The sequence below is a fragment of the Coptis chinensis genome, chromosome 1, assembly GCF_015680905.1.
Source record: "Coptis chinensis isolate HL-2020 chromosome 1, ASM1568090v1, whole genome shotgun sequence".
Lineage (NCBI taxonomy): Eukaryota > Viridiplantae > Streptophyta > Magnoliopsida > Ranunculales > Ranunculaceae > Coptis > Coptis chinensis.
The window spans coordinates 8,715,017-8,731,315 of record NC_141456.1 but is presented as its reverse complement, the minus strand read 5'-3'; the positions used below and the strand labels follow the sequence as shown (position 1 = coordinate 8,731,315).

The following is a 16,299-nucleotide window of genomic DNA, read 5'->3' as shown; positions in this document are numbered from 1 at the left end:
TATAAAGCATTGAAATTTACTTAATTTAACAATAATGAAATCTAATTTAATGACTAAATTGAAATAAGGACAGGAATTGAAATTAGATCTAGAATTGGAATGACAAAAATCGAAATGGATAAAGAATACTACTTTATTGATCTAATGAAATGAAGAACAAGATTCAAGGTTTAATCTAATAAAATGAATAAGATTGAAACTATACTTAATCAAAAACAATTAAATAAAACTAGATCAGAAGCTATTTTAATGGCTACTTTCTATTCTAAGCTATCTACTCTTTTTTAACTCCATCGGCTACTCGACCGCCATCGACTGCCATTAACACCGAGTCAAGCTTTTGTTTTTTATACATTCAGATCCAAAATCGTGCATGGGCTTGGAGCCATGTTTTGGGCCGAGAATCGGGCCCAAAACCCAATTCTTTCAGTCCAAAAAGGCCTCTTCAGCTGCAGTTGGCTTCCACAGACGTTTCGTCCACTTCTGCTCCTCTGATTGGGTCAAGGCTTAAACCATTGCCAAGCTCTTTCCGAGCCGGTCGTTTTGACATAAGGTAGGCCTCAATCCGGAGGTCCGAGTCCAAAGATATGGCATTCGGAAGTTCTGGCTGAATTTTGTTCCTTTATCTCGCTAAAGTGGCACATTTCGCACATAATGGACTTTGAAGCCTGAAATGCATAAAAACGCGTAATCAGTATTAACTCTTACTTATTATTCACATAATTGGTCTAACAGTATGATTATTAAGGGGTTAAAACTACAGTTTTGGGCTCTTATCAACAACAAACATGGAAGTTGGTGTATTGGACTGAGATGATGATGCAGCAGTAGTAGTATCCACAACACCGCCTCCTCCATTAGTTCCACATTTCTCTTTTGATGTGTTTGATCTATCTTTCTTTGACTTCTCAGCTGATGCCTTCTTTGTTGTTGCCTTCTTTGTTGCTGCCTCTTTTTCTACAAAGTAAAAATATAATGTTGAAAATTAATTAAATTAACGTAATAGTTTTTGCGAGGATCTTAGTTTTAATACACAAAAAATTTTGTGCTACCTTTGTTGGGATTTTTAGCTATATTAGCTGGAAGTCCTTTGCATGTCCTTGAGTTGTGACCAGGCAGATGACAAGACTTACAAGTTATTTTTTTTCTTAGAACTAGGAGCATCTTCATCCTCCTCCCTCCTTTGTTTTTTTGGTTGCCAATACGGCAATACCTCTGACATGTGGTGGAGGATTAATAATCTGAGGTACACCCTGTCAAGAAACCACGTTAGTATTTGCAGCAATCTATATGAAACCAAGAAACAATGTTTCATGCAGTCACCTTAATAACATGAATTTCAGTGGACCAGTCAGCCATATCATTCATTGGATTGATGTAACCAGTATAAGTTTGTTTATATGCTTGCACAATGAAAAAAGGACTACAAAAGTCAACCCATGAACACCTCCTGGGGTATATAATTGCAACGACATGTATAAATGGAACTCCAGATTGTTGCCATGCTACACATGAACATTCCTTGCTACGTAATTCTACTATCCACCTAGTGAAAAAACAGTAGTACATCTAGGTAGTGAAAATACAATAGTAAATAATGTTAATTTATGAATTGTTGTAAAATTAGAGAATAACAAATAAACTCTTAGTAAAATTGTCTAACCTAGTGTCATATGCAGTTTTGACAGAGAAACAATGGTTTTCAGCTCTCTCAACTAACAACGTAGTTCCTTATGAATTTGATGTGAGTCTTAATAGTTTGCTTCACTCTCGGAACAAGACCACGAAACTTATGGCCTGCTTCATCATCCCACTTCTTAGCTTTTTGTTTTTTGTCATATATATTCCTCATAAAAGCTAAATGCAACTTGTCAACGAGATTGCATACTGGCTTATCTCTAACTTCCTGGATCCAATTGTTAAAGGACTCTAAAAAATTATTAGTTATATGCTCACACTTTGATGTGTGATCAAAACAACACTGTGCCCATGATTCCACATTTTCCTTCTCGAGCCATTCTCTTGATTCTTTCTTCGTAGATCCTATCTTGTCCATCCACTTTTTAAGGTCCACTTCCTTGTAAGACTTGGCCGCAAACCATGCCATTTTGTCAAGGTGCCTTCCTTTAAACAATTTCTTGAAATTTTTATACATATGGCGAAAACATATTCTATGAGACCTGGTATCGTCAAAGACGTAACTCACGGCCTCTACAAGACCCTTTTGTTTGTCAGAAATGATAGTTAGTGGTAGAGGATGCTGACTTAGTTTTGGAGAGATGATCTCCAAAAATTTACCCCAAGTTTCTGTACTCTCACTTTTGCATATATACACTGTCAAAGGGAAAAGACCATTGTTGGCGTCCAATGAAACAACACTAAGTAGCTAACCACCATATTATCCCTTAAAAAAACAACCATCTAACCCAACAATTGGCCTGCACCCAGTAACAAAACCAGTGAGAGAACCCTCGAACGCAATACAAAGTCCAGTGAACTGGTTGCCATTTTCCATATCCCCTAAGTATGTAGCAATTGAACTAGGATTGCTTAAGAGAATTTGTTTTCTTAACTCAGGGACCATCCTATAGCTTCCATCATAATCCCCAAACAATTTCTCTAATACTTTTGCTTTAGCATGCCATGTTGACCAATAACTCACCTCTATGAGAAAATTGCAGAACATTTGTTTCTGGATGTCTTAGGGCTTGAAAGTCTTATGATGTAGAGTGATTTAGTCTTCAAGTTCTTCCACAATAAAGTTGGCATCAACCATACAGTTGTGCTCAAGTGGATCAGCATAACATGTATGTTAAGGAACAATTTTTCTCTACTTCATAGTAAACTCGTTTGGCTTCTTTCTAAAACATGCCATCCATGGGCACTCTTCTGCTTTACAGTAGGCTCTAATTTGATCTAAACCCCTCGTTTTTTGGTTTCCTAACTTCGAACTTATTGATAATTGACCAGCCTCTTTTTGTGTGTGTAGATGAGGTGGATGATATAGATAATGTAGATGGATGATGGTCGTTGAACAAATAAAAGCGTATCAAAGCCTAATTATCCTTCAATAAGTAAATGATGAGTAGGGTATCGTTCCACTTTTAAGTGTATGTTATGTGAAGAACATGACTGGAAATGGGGTTTAAGGGGATTAAAAACTATGATTGTAGAGATTTTAGATTCTAATGCTAAAACTAAACTAAATTAACTAAAACTAAACTATTAAGAATTTCTAAGAGAGGGAATTCAAGAGATTAGAATCCACTACTACAAAAATGCACATTAGCCACGGTAGGTCAAATGGTATACACCACCGTTTTCCCAATAACGGTGGCTAATAGTCAATTCCCACAGTAAAGATGGTTTTTCTAATTTCGGTACAAGCAAATGCCACTGGTCTCGTAAAACAGTGGCATATAATATGCCATATACCACGGTACAACATAAAATTCCTAATTTGTTTTCTCACATTCATTTACCCCACCGTTTATAAAGAAAATGTGACTAATGTTTTGCCAAAAAATAAACCTTCCGTGGGTAAAGCAATCTAGAAGAAAATAAAAAACTAGAAAAAAAGGGGGGAAAACTGTCTAGCGCTCAAACTTCTATCGACACCCTCTTTTCGACTAGCTAGGGTTTCAAGTAGTGTTTTGTTTCATCTCTCCCCAATTTTGGTTATCGATCAAGTATTTTCGGTTTTTTTTTTCACTCTTTCTTCTTCTCACATCTCAACAAGGTAATGAAATCAAAAAAATTATTTATTTCAGCACCGATTTTTTTGTGTAAGGTTTTATTTGACAAAAAATTTCAATTTTAATTTTTTTAGGATTTACAAGCTTTGTTTTTCTTCACTACTCAAAGACACATTTATTTTCCTTCAACGTCTCAACTTGGAATCATTGCTGGCTGAAACCCAGGTCAATTTAGTTTCTTCAAAGGTTTTCATATTCATTTTTTTTTTTCTTGGATCTTATTTGTTGCACGGGTTTAAAGCTAAGGGAGGAAGAAGAAGCTATGGGTTACTGGTTCATTTACAGCCAAAACCGGTGGCGAGATCATGGGAAGGAAAAACTTAATGGACAGGTCCGTTTACATTTGAAATAGATCTTCTATCTTTTGCCTACTTGTGAATGTGAATGTGGTTCCATGATTTTTTATTTTTTATTTTTTTTCAGAAAAGTATATACTGATTTTGTTGTTATGCAATTTTCTGTTTAAACTAGGGATTATTGAACACTCTCCACGTACTCCCAAGTCAAAAGACAAAATTATCAATTCTTGAAGGAGATGAAATAATTATCTTTATGCAGGTACTGAAGGAGATTGATCACCTTATCATGTATTCTCTCTCTCCTGGAGTCGGTGCGACACCAGCTATATTGCCAAGGATGTGAGCCCTCTTGTGAACATGTATAGGGCTACAGGAGATGATTGGGATTCATGGAGTGATGTAGCTTCTCATTTTAGTGTATCAAGGTATGTATGTGAAGATATGGATATATGCTAAAGATATTTAACACCTCTTGTCATTTTTTACAAGGTATACATATCAATGTTCTACTAGCTCATTAATTTCAGTTTTGGAACTACCAAATCCCAAACATTAATTCTGATGCAGATTGCCTGTTCATTACTTTTGCTTATAATTGCCAAGAATTTCAAAGGAACTTATACAAACTTGTGCGTCAGCAACTTCGCTGCAGCTAATATGATAGGATCAACGGGCTTGTGGGGAAACTCATGGCCGGACTTAGACATGCTTCATTTGGGGTGGCTTACTGATCTAGGTAAAAACTTGGCACAAGACGACACATTATGATCCCATCACTACCTATTCACAAGTATACTATATACGTATATTCCACTCTGACATTCATAACGTTTCAAAGTGAGATACTGCCGCCCCCCCCCCCCCCTATCCAACTGCTACAAGATGAATTTTAACTTTCTGAAGTAGCTTAACCGTTGGATATTGGATTTGGGGGGCCATGGGGCATGTCAAATTTTGCTATCGTTCTGTGGGGGAAGGGTATGTCTAAAAGACCCTAATTTTAAAGAACTTGTGCCATGCATCCATTTTTCTTTGTTTTTGCACAAGGGCAACGCATTACCACAAAAGCCTCGCACTTTTCTCACCATAAGATGCCCACTAAAAGCATTTGCTCATTCACCAGAAAAGGCTTCATTTTTGTCACACAATTCCTGGAGCTTAACCGTTATATATAGTTTGTGAGGGATTTATTTATGGCCAATATAAAGGATACATGAACAAATTTTTCTTAGAAAATAACATTTTCTTCCAAGTCCTTTCTTGATTGAATTATATCTTTGCCATGCGTAGCTTCTTGATCTGACTTTTTCTTGTTTGCTTTTGAATGTTGACTTGTTGAGGGGTAACACATTTTAAAATAGAAATCATGTTTCTTATATTCCATTGCCAGGTGTAAATCAAGGCCATAGATAAATTCTAACCTCACAATCGAAGAGCAAAGAACTTCAGGTCTAGATGCAATTTTTATTTACCGTGTTTGTTATTCTTCAAGTACGGTATATATTAAGGCTGTGGAAATAGCAAAACTTTCTTCCTAGCAGATAACTCTATGGTCTATGGCAGACCCTCTCATGTTTGGAGGAGATATGAGGAAGCTTCGATGACGCCACATACAACATCATAAGAAATCCTACATTGCTCGAAATAAATACTTTCAGCGAGGCACAATATGGAGGTAAGTCTCCCAACTAATTATAACCTCCTTCCAAGAGAAACTACTTAATATAGTCTTACTTAATATTAAATTTATTTATAAATTTGATTCATCATCGATTTCCCTATATCAATCGGAGAAAAGCGAAACAGTGGACGACTTCTACAAGTTCAAAAGAAATGAATGCATCGGATTCGCATGTTTCGGGTTTTACATGCTTTGCAAGGATCCTAGGGTAAAAGGTTGGGTTTTCGAAGTTCTAGATAATGAGCTAGAGAAGATTTCTTTGGAAAGATAACATGGGGACTAAACAAAGTCTGCCATTTTGCCTTTACAAGAGCAAACATCTTTTGAAATTGTAAGAAGCTACTTTATAAATTTTGCAATCAAATTAGTGTTTCTTATATAATAATACTCAAATTTTTCTCTTGTCATTAGCACCAGTGATCCTATTAGTAATGCAGTTCTTCTTAATGTGATATAAGTTAGTGATTTCTTTTTTTTTTTTAATGCTGATGAAGCGGGGATGAAAAGATACCCCAGGAACAAAAATATCACGGGAAGCATCATTTATCTGCATTAGACTCCACAAAAAGCCCACGGTCCTCCGACAGTCCAAAACCGTGGGAAAAACCTGTTTTCTTGTAGTGTTTGATTAGTACTAAAATCTATTTTGATCGTGTTTTTATGTTTTTTTTTCTCAATTATGTGGGAGTGTAGTATGTTTCTCAATGTGTTTAATGTCACTCCCCACATACACACACACACACTAACATCTAGTGTACTTAATGCGTATGAAAAAGCAAAAATAAGATAAATTACAAATTTGTATGTGGGGATAAATATACTCATTCATGCTGTGTAAGTGTGAGAATTTGACTTACATACTTTTTGTTTTCAAATAGACATTCAGGCATTGTTTTTAATTTGTTTACGTATTCTAAGGTTTCTAAGTTTGTAGAATTAGTTAACTTATGTTTTCTAGTGCCAGTTTTAATGTGTTAGAAATACATGAATCTTAAGTCATCAATACTCAATTTCCAAAACTTTGTGGAGTTTGGATTGTTTTCTGAGACACACTTGCTTTGCATTTTCTTAAGAAACAAGAACATTTCCAAATCAAGTCAGGGCTCTTATCTGATTCGAGTTCATGATTCTCTATTGAATAGGGTTTTAAAGGGGGAAAATTATCTGAAGCTGTATAGCTATCATTACTTAATCAATGGCTTTGCTGTTCTTATAACCGCTCTGCAGGTTTGTCATACATATATCTTCCGTTTATTGTGAAGTTCATGAGAGAAATAATGGAATAGCTTGCATGTTCAGATAATAGATAATTCTTTTGAAAATAAAGTAGAAGTCGTCATACATTAGTATTCTCTGTTTTGTGTTACTCTTCATTAATTATTTAGTTATTATATTACTTTTTGATCTTTGATCGTGTAGATGACAAATCTAAGCCTCAAAGATACATACACACAAGAAGAACTTGATGTTGTTCGACTTGAAATTCTTAGATTCATCCAGCATAATGGAGCGTTCAAGCCAAGCGTTGTGTCTTAGCTAGGTTTTGACCCTTTCCAGTTAAGATTCAGTACTTGGTCGATCTCACCATTATTTTGATGTTTTAGATGGAACAAGTTCAAGCTTCTTTTAGCAATTCAATGTCTAAATTGATTTCTTTTGTTTGTTACACCATGAATTGTTTATTTGAAGAATGTGTTTTTAAATCTAATGTGGATATGGTGAAAATGGACAGGTTGCAGGTTGCAGGGTTGAATATGATGAAAATCGAATAATTAGGGGCATTTTATTTTTATTTTTTTAAATGTCTATAAACCACGGTTTTGTAAGAACTGAGGTATAAGGAGATTCTATAAACCACGGTTTTTATCCAACTGTCAGATATCTGACATGACTATTTCCCACAGTCCACCTCGGATAGAGAAAATTGTAAAAAATATTAACCACGGTTCAAAAATCCCAATACCACTGTTTTAGCTAAAACCGTGGTATATAATAGGTACTTTTTACCATGGTTCTGTTAGAAGTATTTGTCACGGTGGTTGTTACCACGGTTTGAAAACAGTGGCTAAAGGCTTTTTACCACTGTATATAATAGTGGTATATGAGCTTTTCTGTAGTAGTGATCCACCAATACTTTTAATCTATGACATTCTGTTTCATGGTTATTCTTACAAGTAGACTACAATATAATTAGGCAATCGAGTGAGTGCCGATGCCCTTTTGGACGAAACATCGTTAATAATTAACTCTACTTAAGGTTGTTTCTATATTTATGCTATTAATATTTTCTTTCCTTTTATATAAGCTCGGGCAGCCATTCAATGTATTACCGAGAGCAACATCAAGGAGTACTTCCTAATAGGGTGGTCATTCAATGAATTACCACTTAAGGAAAACACAAAGAATACTTACCCTAGGCAGCCACTCCCTGAGCTACCTCTTCTAAGGCAACACAAAGAATACTTCCTTAACTCTAAAGAACTATACTACTAGAAGAAAAGTAAAGAACACTAGCATGATATTAATATTGCAAAACATAAACCCTGTTTTATACTTCCATCCCCTGGTGTGGGCAATAGAACTAATAACTAAAAACATAAAGAACTAACCTGATTGAAGAACACCATGAACCAAAAGAATCATTAAACCTTAAGCACTGGCTTCATCTCCTCCCTTGAAGGAGAAGATTAGCCTTCCATATAGAAGGAAGAACACGAAAAACGAGAAGAAGAAGAGTCGAAGAACATAAGACTAGAAAGACTAATTTATTAAGACTCAGCTAATTAAAACTGATCTTTTATTATTAATCTCTCTCTGCCTCAAGTTCTGGAGACAAGAATATAAGTGAATTGGCAAATTACATGAGGCACTTAGGTCCTCTATTTATAGAGGTTACAATGAGCTCTAGAAGCATTCCAAACCGTCATTTGTTTTCTAATACAAATAGACTTATTTCAGAATCCAACTTCGTCTCCAAAACTGAGAAGAAATTGGCTACAGTGTCGATCCATGCATCTCAGACCCGATCAATGCGTCTGGACGTTCGATCCATGCGTCCCAGACGAGTAAGCCTATTTTGTCTCTTCTGCTTTATCCTTCTATCCTCTTTTGCGGGCTTTGGTCCAAACAACGAATGATTTGGCTTTGGGCTTCCAAATAAGCTTTAAAATAGGTCCAAGTCGCATCTTTAATAGCTCTAATTCCTTGGCCTTCTCCATGATTGTCCACAGGCTTCCCATATAATCCTTAATGCTCCGAATTGCTCCGTTTTACCCCATTTTTCTCTAATATTCCACAAAACTCTCTCTTTCACCTGTAGAATCATAAAACATAACTTACAAATACTATTAGTCCACTAAGATGGTTAAACAAAAGGCATAATCGATGGTTAAATAGCACTTTTTGAGCACTTATCACAACTCCCAACTAGCCTTTTGCTAGTCTCTTAGCAAATACGAAAAAAAATAGATAAGTGATCAAAATCACATCTAATAACAAAAATAAAATCCTAACTCATTTTCGCAGGCATCGCGATTGCATTTACCATATGCAACAAGGCTTTAAACCTTTAAGTTCCCCAAAAAGGACGAGTTATAGTCTCGTGAGGGTTTTCAGGTGATATACCCACAAAATCAATCAATAGCATGTTCAAGAATGATAGTATTTTTCAGAAAGAGAAATTCCTTACCCACTTAGTGCTTATTCCGACAGACGGTCTCTATTGCTAACTACATTGCTGCAAAGACTCATAAATTATGATGGGAGATAGTAAAAATTGACAAAATTCTTAATCAAGGCTTATGTGTGTACTTAGTCAATCTCCTATACTCTCCTATCCAAGAAACGGAATCCCTTGTTTACCATAGGTAGATAATCTCGACTTTCAATCCTCACCGGTCATATTCTTAGAAAAGAATCTCTCAGAAGATGGTCTACTATTTTACCTCATGTATGTAGGGAAAAGAATAATGCATATGAACATCCCACATACTACTTTGAAAAATAGACTTCTGAATAAAAGTAGTCTCATGGAAAGAATGTCAATCACATATGAAGTGTTGGGTCCTTCACTTTAGCATCATCTCACCTATTCTAGACTTTGTACCATACTGTAGTGATAAGTCATGGGTTGTAACTTGGCTTGGGTATTGGTTTATGTAGGAAAGGTAAAAAGGATTCTAAGGTTGTTTCTGAAAACACTAAGGGTTTTGCTTCATTCTTTGGAAGATTTATTCAAATTATGTATTGTAGAGAAAGTTCTTCCTTTGTCTTAGCTTTTCCATCCATTCTTTTTTTTTTTTTTTTTTTTTTTTTTTTTTTTTTTGTAAACTTAGTGGTATATCCTTGATTAGTACTGGATATCACTACACCAAAACAGGAAATCAGTAACGCACACTTTTTTTGGTTACTAACGCTTTTTAGGCGTAACTAGGTTCCTAACGTTTGTTTAGCGTTAAAATTGCAAATAATGTGTTACTTTAATTTTCCTGGATTTGAGAATTAATTTGTAACGTATTTATAAAGTTTTGTTTTGACAGGAAACCGTTACTAAAGTTTTGCTTTGTTTTGAGAATTAAGGTTAAGGTTAAGGTTAAGATAATAGAAACTAAAAAAACATCAAAGCCCAAAATTCTAATTTTGGGTGAGAGGGAAAAAATAAAAAATCGCACTCTCCTCTCTTCTATTTTTTCTCTTCTCTCTCTTATATTTTTCATCCCCTCTTATTGTTTTTCCAACGCCTCTCTCTCGTTCAACCAAATAAACACTTCTGTCGCCCCCGACATCCAGTATTTTTCTCTTCCTTTGCCTTCTTCTTATACGGTTTGTTAATTTTTATCATCTAATTTATACTTTTAAGCTTTTTTTTTCACACTGCCCTAGGTATTTAATCCACAACTGCAAGTAATTTCGGTGTTAGTTGCTTCAGTTATAACCAAATGTATGACATTTATTTCGATATACAATGGAAAATTTCAATTTTTATTTGATATCTTGTGTTCTTCTCTCACTGCTGCGTTTACTTATGGCCAATTTCGAATTGTGTTGCTTCTGTTTCATGCTTTATAAGATCGTGTTGCTTCCATTTTTTTAATTCTCTTCGTTCTCATCTGGTAACTGTTGGTTGAGATAAAGAGAAAATGGTACTTAGTATACTTAGATGGGCGGGATGACTTAGATTGTTACGTGTTACAATTTTTCTAAAGAAAACAAAATACAAATGCATGTGCAGAGTTGTCGTTACTAGTTAGAAATAGTAATAGAGTTCATTCATGTCGAACAGTGGAAGTCACTTCAACTACCAACTTACAAGATAGAGTTTTCAGTTACTGGAAGATCTATCTTTCCTTCTCCAAAATTCAAATTTTGTTTCTTTTTATTAAGTATATGAAGTAATTAAATAGAATTTCTAATATTCAATATGAAATTTTTGGTATTTAATCTATGTACGTTTGTCGTCACACTACTACTCCTTTGAGAAAGTTTCACTAGAATTCGTGTCAATTAAATTTGAGAGGGTTGGATACTTGGCGATTTAGGTTCTCTGTGTTGTTTCTTTGTGATGATTCACTTTCATTGGTTGGTTGTTCTGTAAATAGCCGCTTGTCTTGCTCTTAATGTGTTTGATAGAATGAATGTGTGGGTTAGCTGGTGTGGTCTTGAAGCAAGCAACAACGACCAAGTAGCACCCTATGGATTCAGTTTACTGTCCATGTTTAGCTACCATGTAGAGTGGATGTGCAAGGGACAAGTAAGTAGCAACCATATTTATTCATAACCATGGTGACCTGGTCTATTAGTGAGAATTTGAGAACATTGTGCTGCAGCATGCCCCGGGAAGCAGTATTGGACTGCTTTCCAGCTGTGTTTTACCACATGTTGTTCCTTTTAAATTTGTACCCTATGGAGATGGTCATCAAAACCCAAACAATAATGAGCTTGTAAATTTGATTGTGAGTTTCAAGTTAGAAAATTCATTTCAGACTTGCAATGTGACTATATGTTGCTTCTAATAGTTCTCTGTTTCTTGATTATTATAGAGATTTGACGTTGTATTAGGAGACATTGCTATAGTCACAAACCATACACGGATTGTGGAACTTGTATGTACCAGTGTACTTGTACCCCTACGAACGATCATCATTGGGTACTACTATAAGAGCCGCCCACTAATGAGGGTGCTTGCTTGCCCACTACCATGGCAGTCCCGCTTGCCTACTAGTGAGGCATACTTGCTTGCCCGCTACTCTGGCATCGCTTGCCTACTAGTGAGGCGGGCTTGCTTGCCCGCTACTGTGGCAGTCCCGCTTGCCTACTAGTGTGGCATTCGGGCATGCCCTCTATTGGAGCAATGACACTGCCCACTAATATGACACCCAAGTTATATATAGCAGGTCTTAAGATATGTCAAGGGATTTTTTCCATATGAAGCTTTTGAAAAGATTTCATACAAAGAGATAAATATCTCATCAAATAAGGAAATGGTATTTTAAGCAATAAGATTCCTATAAATACCCAACAATCATTTCAAACAAAGAACTACGTTCATTTGAGAGACTTGATTCCAGAGAACAATTTGGATACGTAGGCAGCCATTGAAGGTACAGTCTCAACAATTCATTACAATAACCTCCCTTACGAAACCATTGGTGTGTTTGGGCGAGTTCTTACCCAAACATAATTGGCGCCGTCTGTGGTTCTTACTAACGAACCTTCATCCATGTTCTTTCTTTCAAGATTCGGTAATGACAAAAACAACAAGATCTCAAGTGAGCAAGAACGCAAGACTACAACTAGAAGAAGAAAACAACTTACCCAATCCCGAAGTTCCGACTAGTCAGACCTTGATGAATCAACCAGTCGCTCCAGATCTACAAGCTCAGCCTTCAAACCTCCAGGTGCCATGACAACGCAGATCTAGACGTACACGACTTCAGGCTCCAATAACTCATTCTCAAGATCTAGAGGCAAACAAAGCAGATTCAGAGAATATGGAGATAGGAGATGAAGATGTGCCTTTAGAAGTGTTGCGTCAGCGATTCAGAAGAGAGAAAGAACATAACAACTACTTACAGAAGCAACTGGATAAAGGGAAGCAAGTACAAAGGGATGGCGCCGATGCTGCATCTTCTACACCGGCAAGAGCCCCCATATCTGGTGAAAATCGGAATGTATTCAACCGACTACAATTTAATTACGGTACATCCCATCCATTGGAGCCTATCCCTGAGAATCATCAGAATCACTCAAGGTCAAGCAGACATACATCCCATTCAAGAAGGCGATCCAGATCTCGAAATACCAACAACACTAGGTGTAGTAGTGGTCATAACATGACAAGATCATTGAAGGTTGATCATAGCGCATCAGAAAGGTGGACAACATCCACCATAAGGTGCAATGTTGGACGCCAAGATCAGGACCTCAGAGACGAATTGCAACATGACCTTAGACATGGCTTGAATGCAGCAAACCGATACAGGCAGATTAACAAAGGTCAGCCTAGAGTACGACGACACCAAAGAAGCGCCTCCCCAGTTCGACAGCTTAGCCCTTTTTATCGACATAGGTCTCACAGCCCAAGAAACCAGCCAAAGATTGAAGCAAGCAATAGTTAGGGGCAACAATACCGTGAGATGCAATGTGGTGAAATTACTCCTCAAATCAGAAATCTAGAAGTCACAGGCGCACCATTCACAGAACAACAAATCAAAGACATTATCAAGAAAACAATAACCAACGTGGGTGTCGCTGATGCACGATGGAAATACCTTGCAGTGAACGAAGATGTCGTCGGGAGATTTTCCCTAAAGATACAAAATGCAGAGCATCAGGAATGATTCAAACAACCAGACCTTCCTACGAAGCAGGAGGAGACCCGAATGATCATGTTATGGAGTTTAAAAGCAGGGTAATTCTATGGCGCAAAGATGACCCCCTCCTGTGCAAACTTTTTCCATCTACGTTAAAAGGAGAAGCTCTATGTTGGCTTTCTAGCTTGCCAGCTCAATCTATCACGTCATTTCAGGAATTAGAAAACAAGTTCACAGATCGGTTTAAGCATAATTGGACACGTCCTAAGGATGTCAACATCTTGCTAAACACCAAGCAGCAAAAGGATGAAGCATTGGCAAAGTTCGTAATTCGTTTCCGTCAAGTGCAAGCAGAGGTCACCGATGTCCCTGACGTAATGATCATTCATGAATTCAAGGAAGGAGTCCATTTCGATAAAAATGGAATTTACAACTCCCTTGTACGGGACCCCCCACAATCAAAATCCGATTTGTTTGCACGAATGCAACAGTTCATTAACGTGGAGGAAGATGTTAGATCAAAAGCCTCAAGAGACAAAGACTTTCGGAGTAAAGACTCAAACGAAGGTAAAGGTAAACAGAAGCAGAAGATATCGGAAGGGCCACAACAGAAGTCAGAATACAACAAGATTAACACAGTTCATGAGGAAATGAAGCTCACTCTATTAAATGCCAAGTACGATGCGATATATGAAAAGATCAAGGGACGCAATTTACTTTTTCCTCCGCTATCCTTGCCTGAAAACACTATGTCTACACGTGACAAAAATCTTTGGTGTCACTTCCACAATGATTTTGGCCATGAAACAGGAGAGTGTAGATCCCTCAAGGGAAAAATACAGAGGCTAGTTGACAAGGGACAATTAGATGAGTTTGTGCTTTCAAAAACTGTGAGGCAAAATGTAGCAATGACTAGCCACAATGTCATACTAGCTGGTTGATCTAGCTGTATAACAGCGGTTGGGTTTGTCATTTCGTTCACATTTCAATAAAATTGCAAAATATTTCATCTCAATGATTTTAATAAGTTTTGTTGTTTGATAAGATCATTTTATTCTTCCTAGAACTCATAGACAAGTCTAATAGAAGAAAACTTGATCCCTAACATGTATGGCTCATCTCTAAGCTCATACATGCTAGCAAGTGGAACCAAAGCAATGACTTATCTCTAAGCTCATCACTTTGATCCCTAACTAGACACTACACCAACTATCATTTTGGGATAGGATGTAGGTCTAGTTGTTCTTCCTAAACAACTTACCAAACCAACAACGAAGATTTTCCCTCACATGAGTTTTATTAACTCCCCAAACGGTTATAATTCTCACTCGGGCAGAGTTTCTGCTTTAAGATCACATAACTAAAGTTTTATTCTAATTAACAGAAAATAAAACTGAATTAAAAACATTTTAATTAAAAACTGGAAATTAAATTCTTCATTACACTAGGAAAGCAGCAAACTACTCTACTCCTACTGATGGAATGCTAACCATTCCATGAGAAAAACTAAAACTAGACCCTTCTATTTATAGTTGAATGGGATGATCGCGGATCGAATCTCGAGAAATCTGATCCAACGACTGAGATTTGATCACTATTCAACTTTTTGACTTTAAGGAATAGTAATCACTATTTGACACTATTCAACATTATTTGACACTATTCGGAACTATTCATCTTTTGACTTTACAAAAAGTTAAATAATAAAAAAATCTAAAATATCTACATCGTCTTCGATGAATAGTGACGTGCTTGGCTTTATCTCTGATTTAAAACCATAAGTCCATTTTGTAAAAGCAATATACCGTTGTGTAGAGTTTTCTGCGCTGATCATTTTGATAGGTCATATGCTTCAATCGGAGTTAGGAGACGGAAGATATCACCATTTGAACTTTCTCCTGATTTTCGGACTGTTACAAGTCAGTTTGACCAAGTCTTGACCCAAACATGACTCCTTTGGCTAGCTCAGGAACTCAAGTTTGGATTCTTCAACTTGTTTCATGGTTCTCTAAGTCCATGAGCTTTGTTGGCAGATTGGAGCTTTAAATGAGCTGATACTGAAGATTTCAAGTCCAAGCTTTATTTGGCTGTATTTCATGCTGAAACGCAGGTTCTGTGTGTATTTTATCGCTGACTGTCGAAACCTGGGAAAACATGAAAATACAATTAATTTACATTTATTAAACACATAATTGACCCAAATATAATGTCTCTGCGGGGTTTAAAACACAATTTTGGGTACTTATCAACCACCCCCAAACAGCACTTTACTTGTCCTCAAGCAAAGAAGAGGCACTAAAACAGATAAGTGATAAAAAATGTGTAGTCCTAAGCTATTTCTCATTTCACAGAGTGCGATTGCATTGACCATATGCAACAAGGCCTTAAACCACTAGGAATTCCCTAGTGGACGAGTTTTAGCCTCGTGAGAGTTTTCCGAGAAGATACCCACAAACTTCACCTATCTTCTGGCGACTTCGGTAACAAAGGTTTGTTCCCTAAATTAGATATCGGATATCTATCGTCTCTCACTAGCGGGGGAACGCAGATTAATTCCTTTGAAACCTACGTTAATAAATGTACAATAATCAAAACATCTACATATGAATATGTATGCAGTGAACTTTACAATGAAATGTACAAGCAGGGCCGTTTCTGGATCCTTTGGAGAGCGTCCTTAAGTAGGTTCTCAAAGGTATGTGTCGAAACACAAATTCTCTCATATTTTTCACTCAAGTTTTGCTTACTCCAGT

At 36.6% G+C, this 16,299-nt stretch overlaps 1 protein-coding gene across 1 annotated transcript; it reads left to right on the top strand.

Annotated features, from left to right (window-relative positions):
* Positions 1–13,494: 13,494 nt before the first annotated feature.
* LOC147521894 (uncharacterized) lies at positions 13,495–14,487 on the top strand. Its single transcript, XM_086566675.1, has one exon. The coding sequence runs from the start codon at positions 13,495–13,497 to the stop codon at positions 14,485–14,487; it is 993 nt and encodes a 330-aa protein (XP_086422801.1).
* Positions 14,488–16,299: the final 1,812 nt, after the last annotated feature.

Coding starts and splice junctions, on each gene's coding strand:
- LOC147521894 (XM_086566675.1), top strand. CDS start 13,495: ATGGAAATACCTTGCAGTGAACGAAGATGTCGTCGGGAGATTTTCCCT.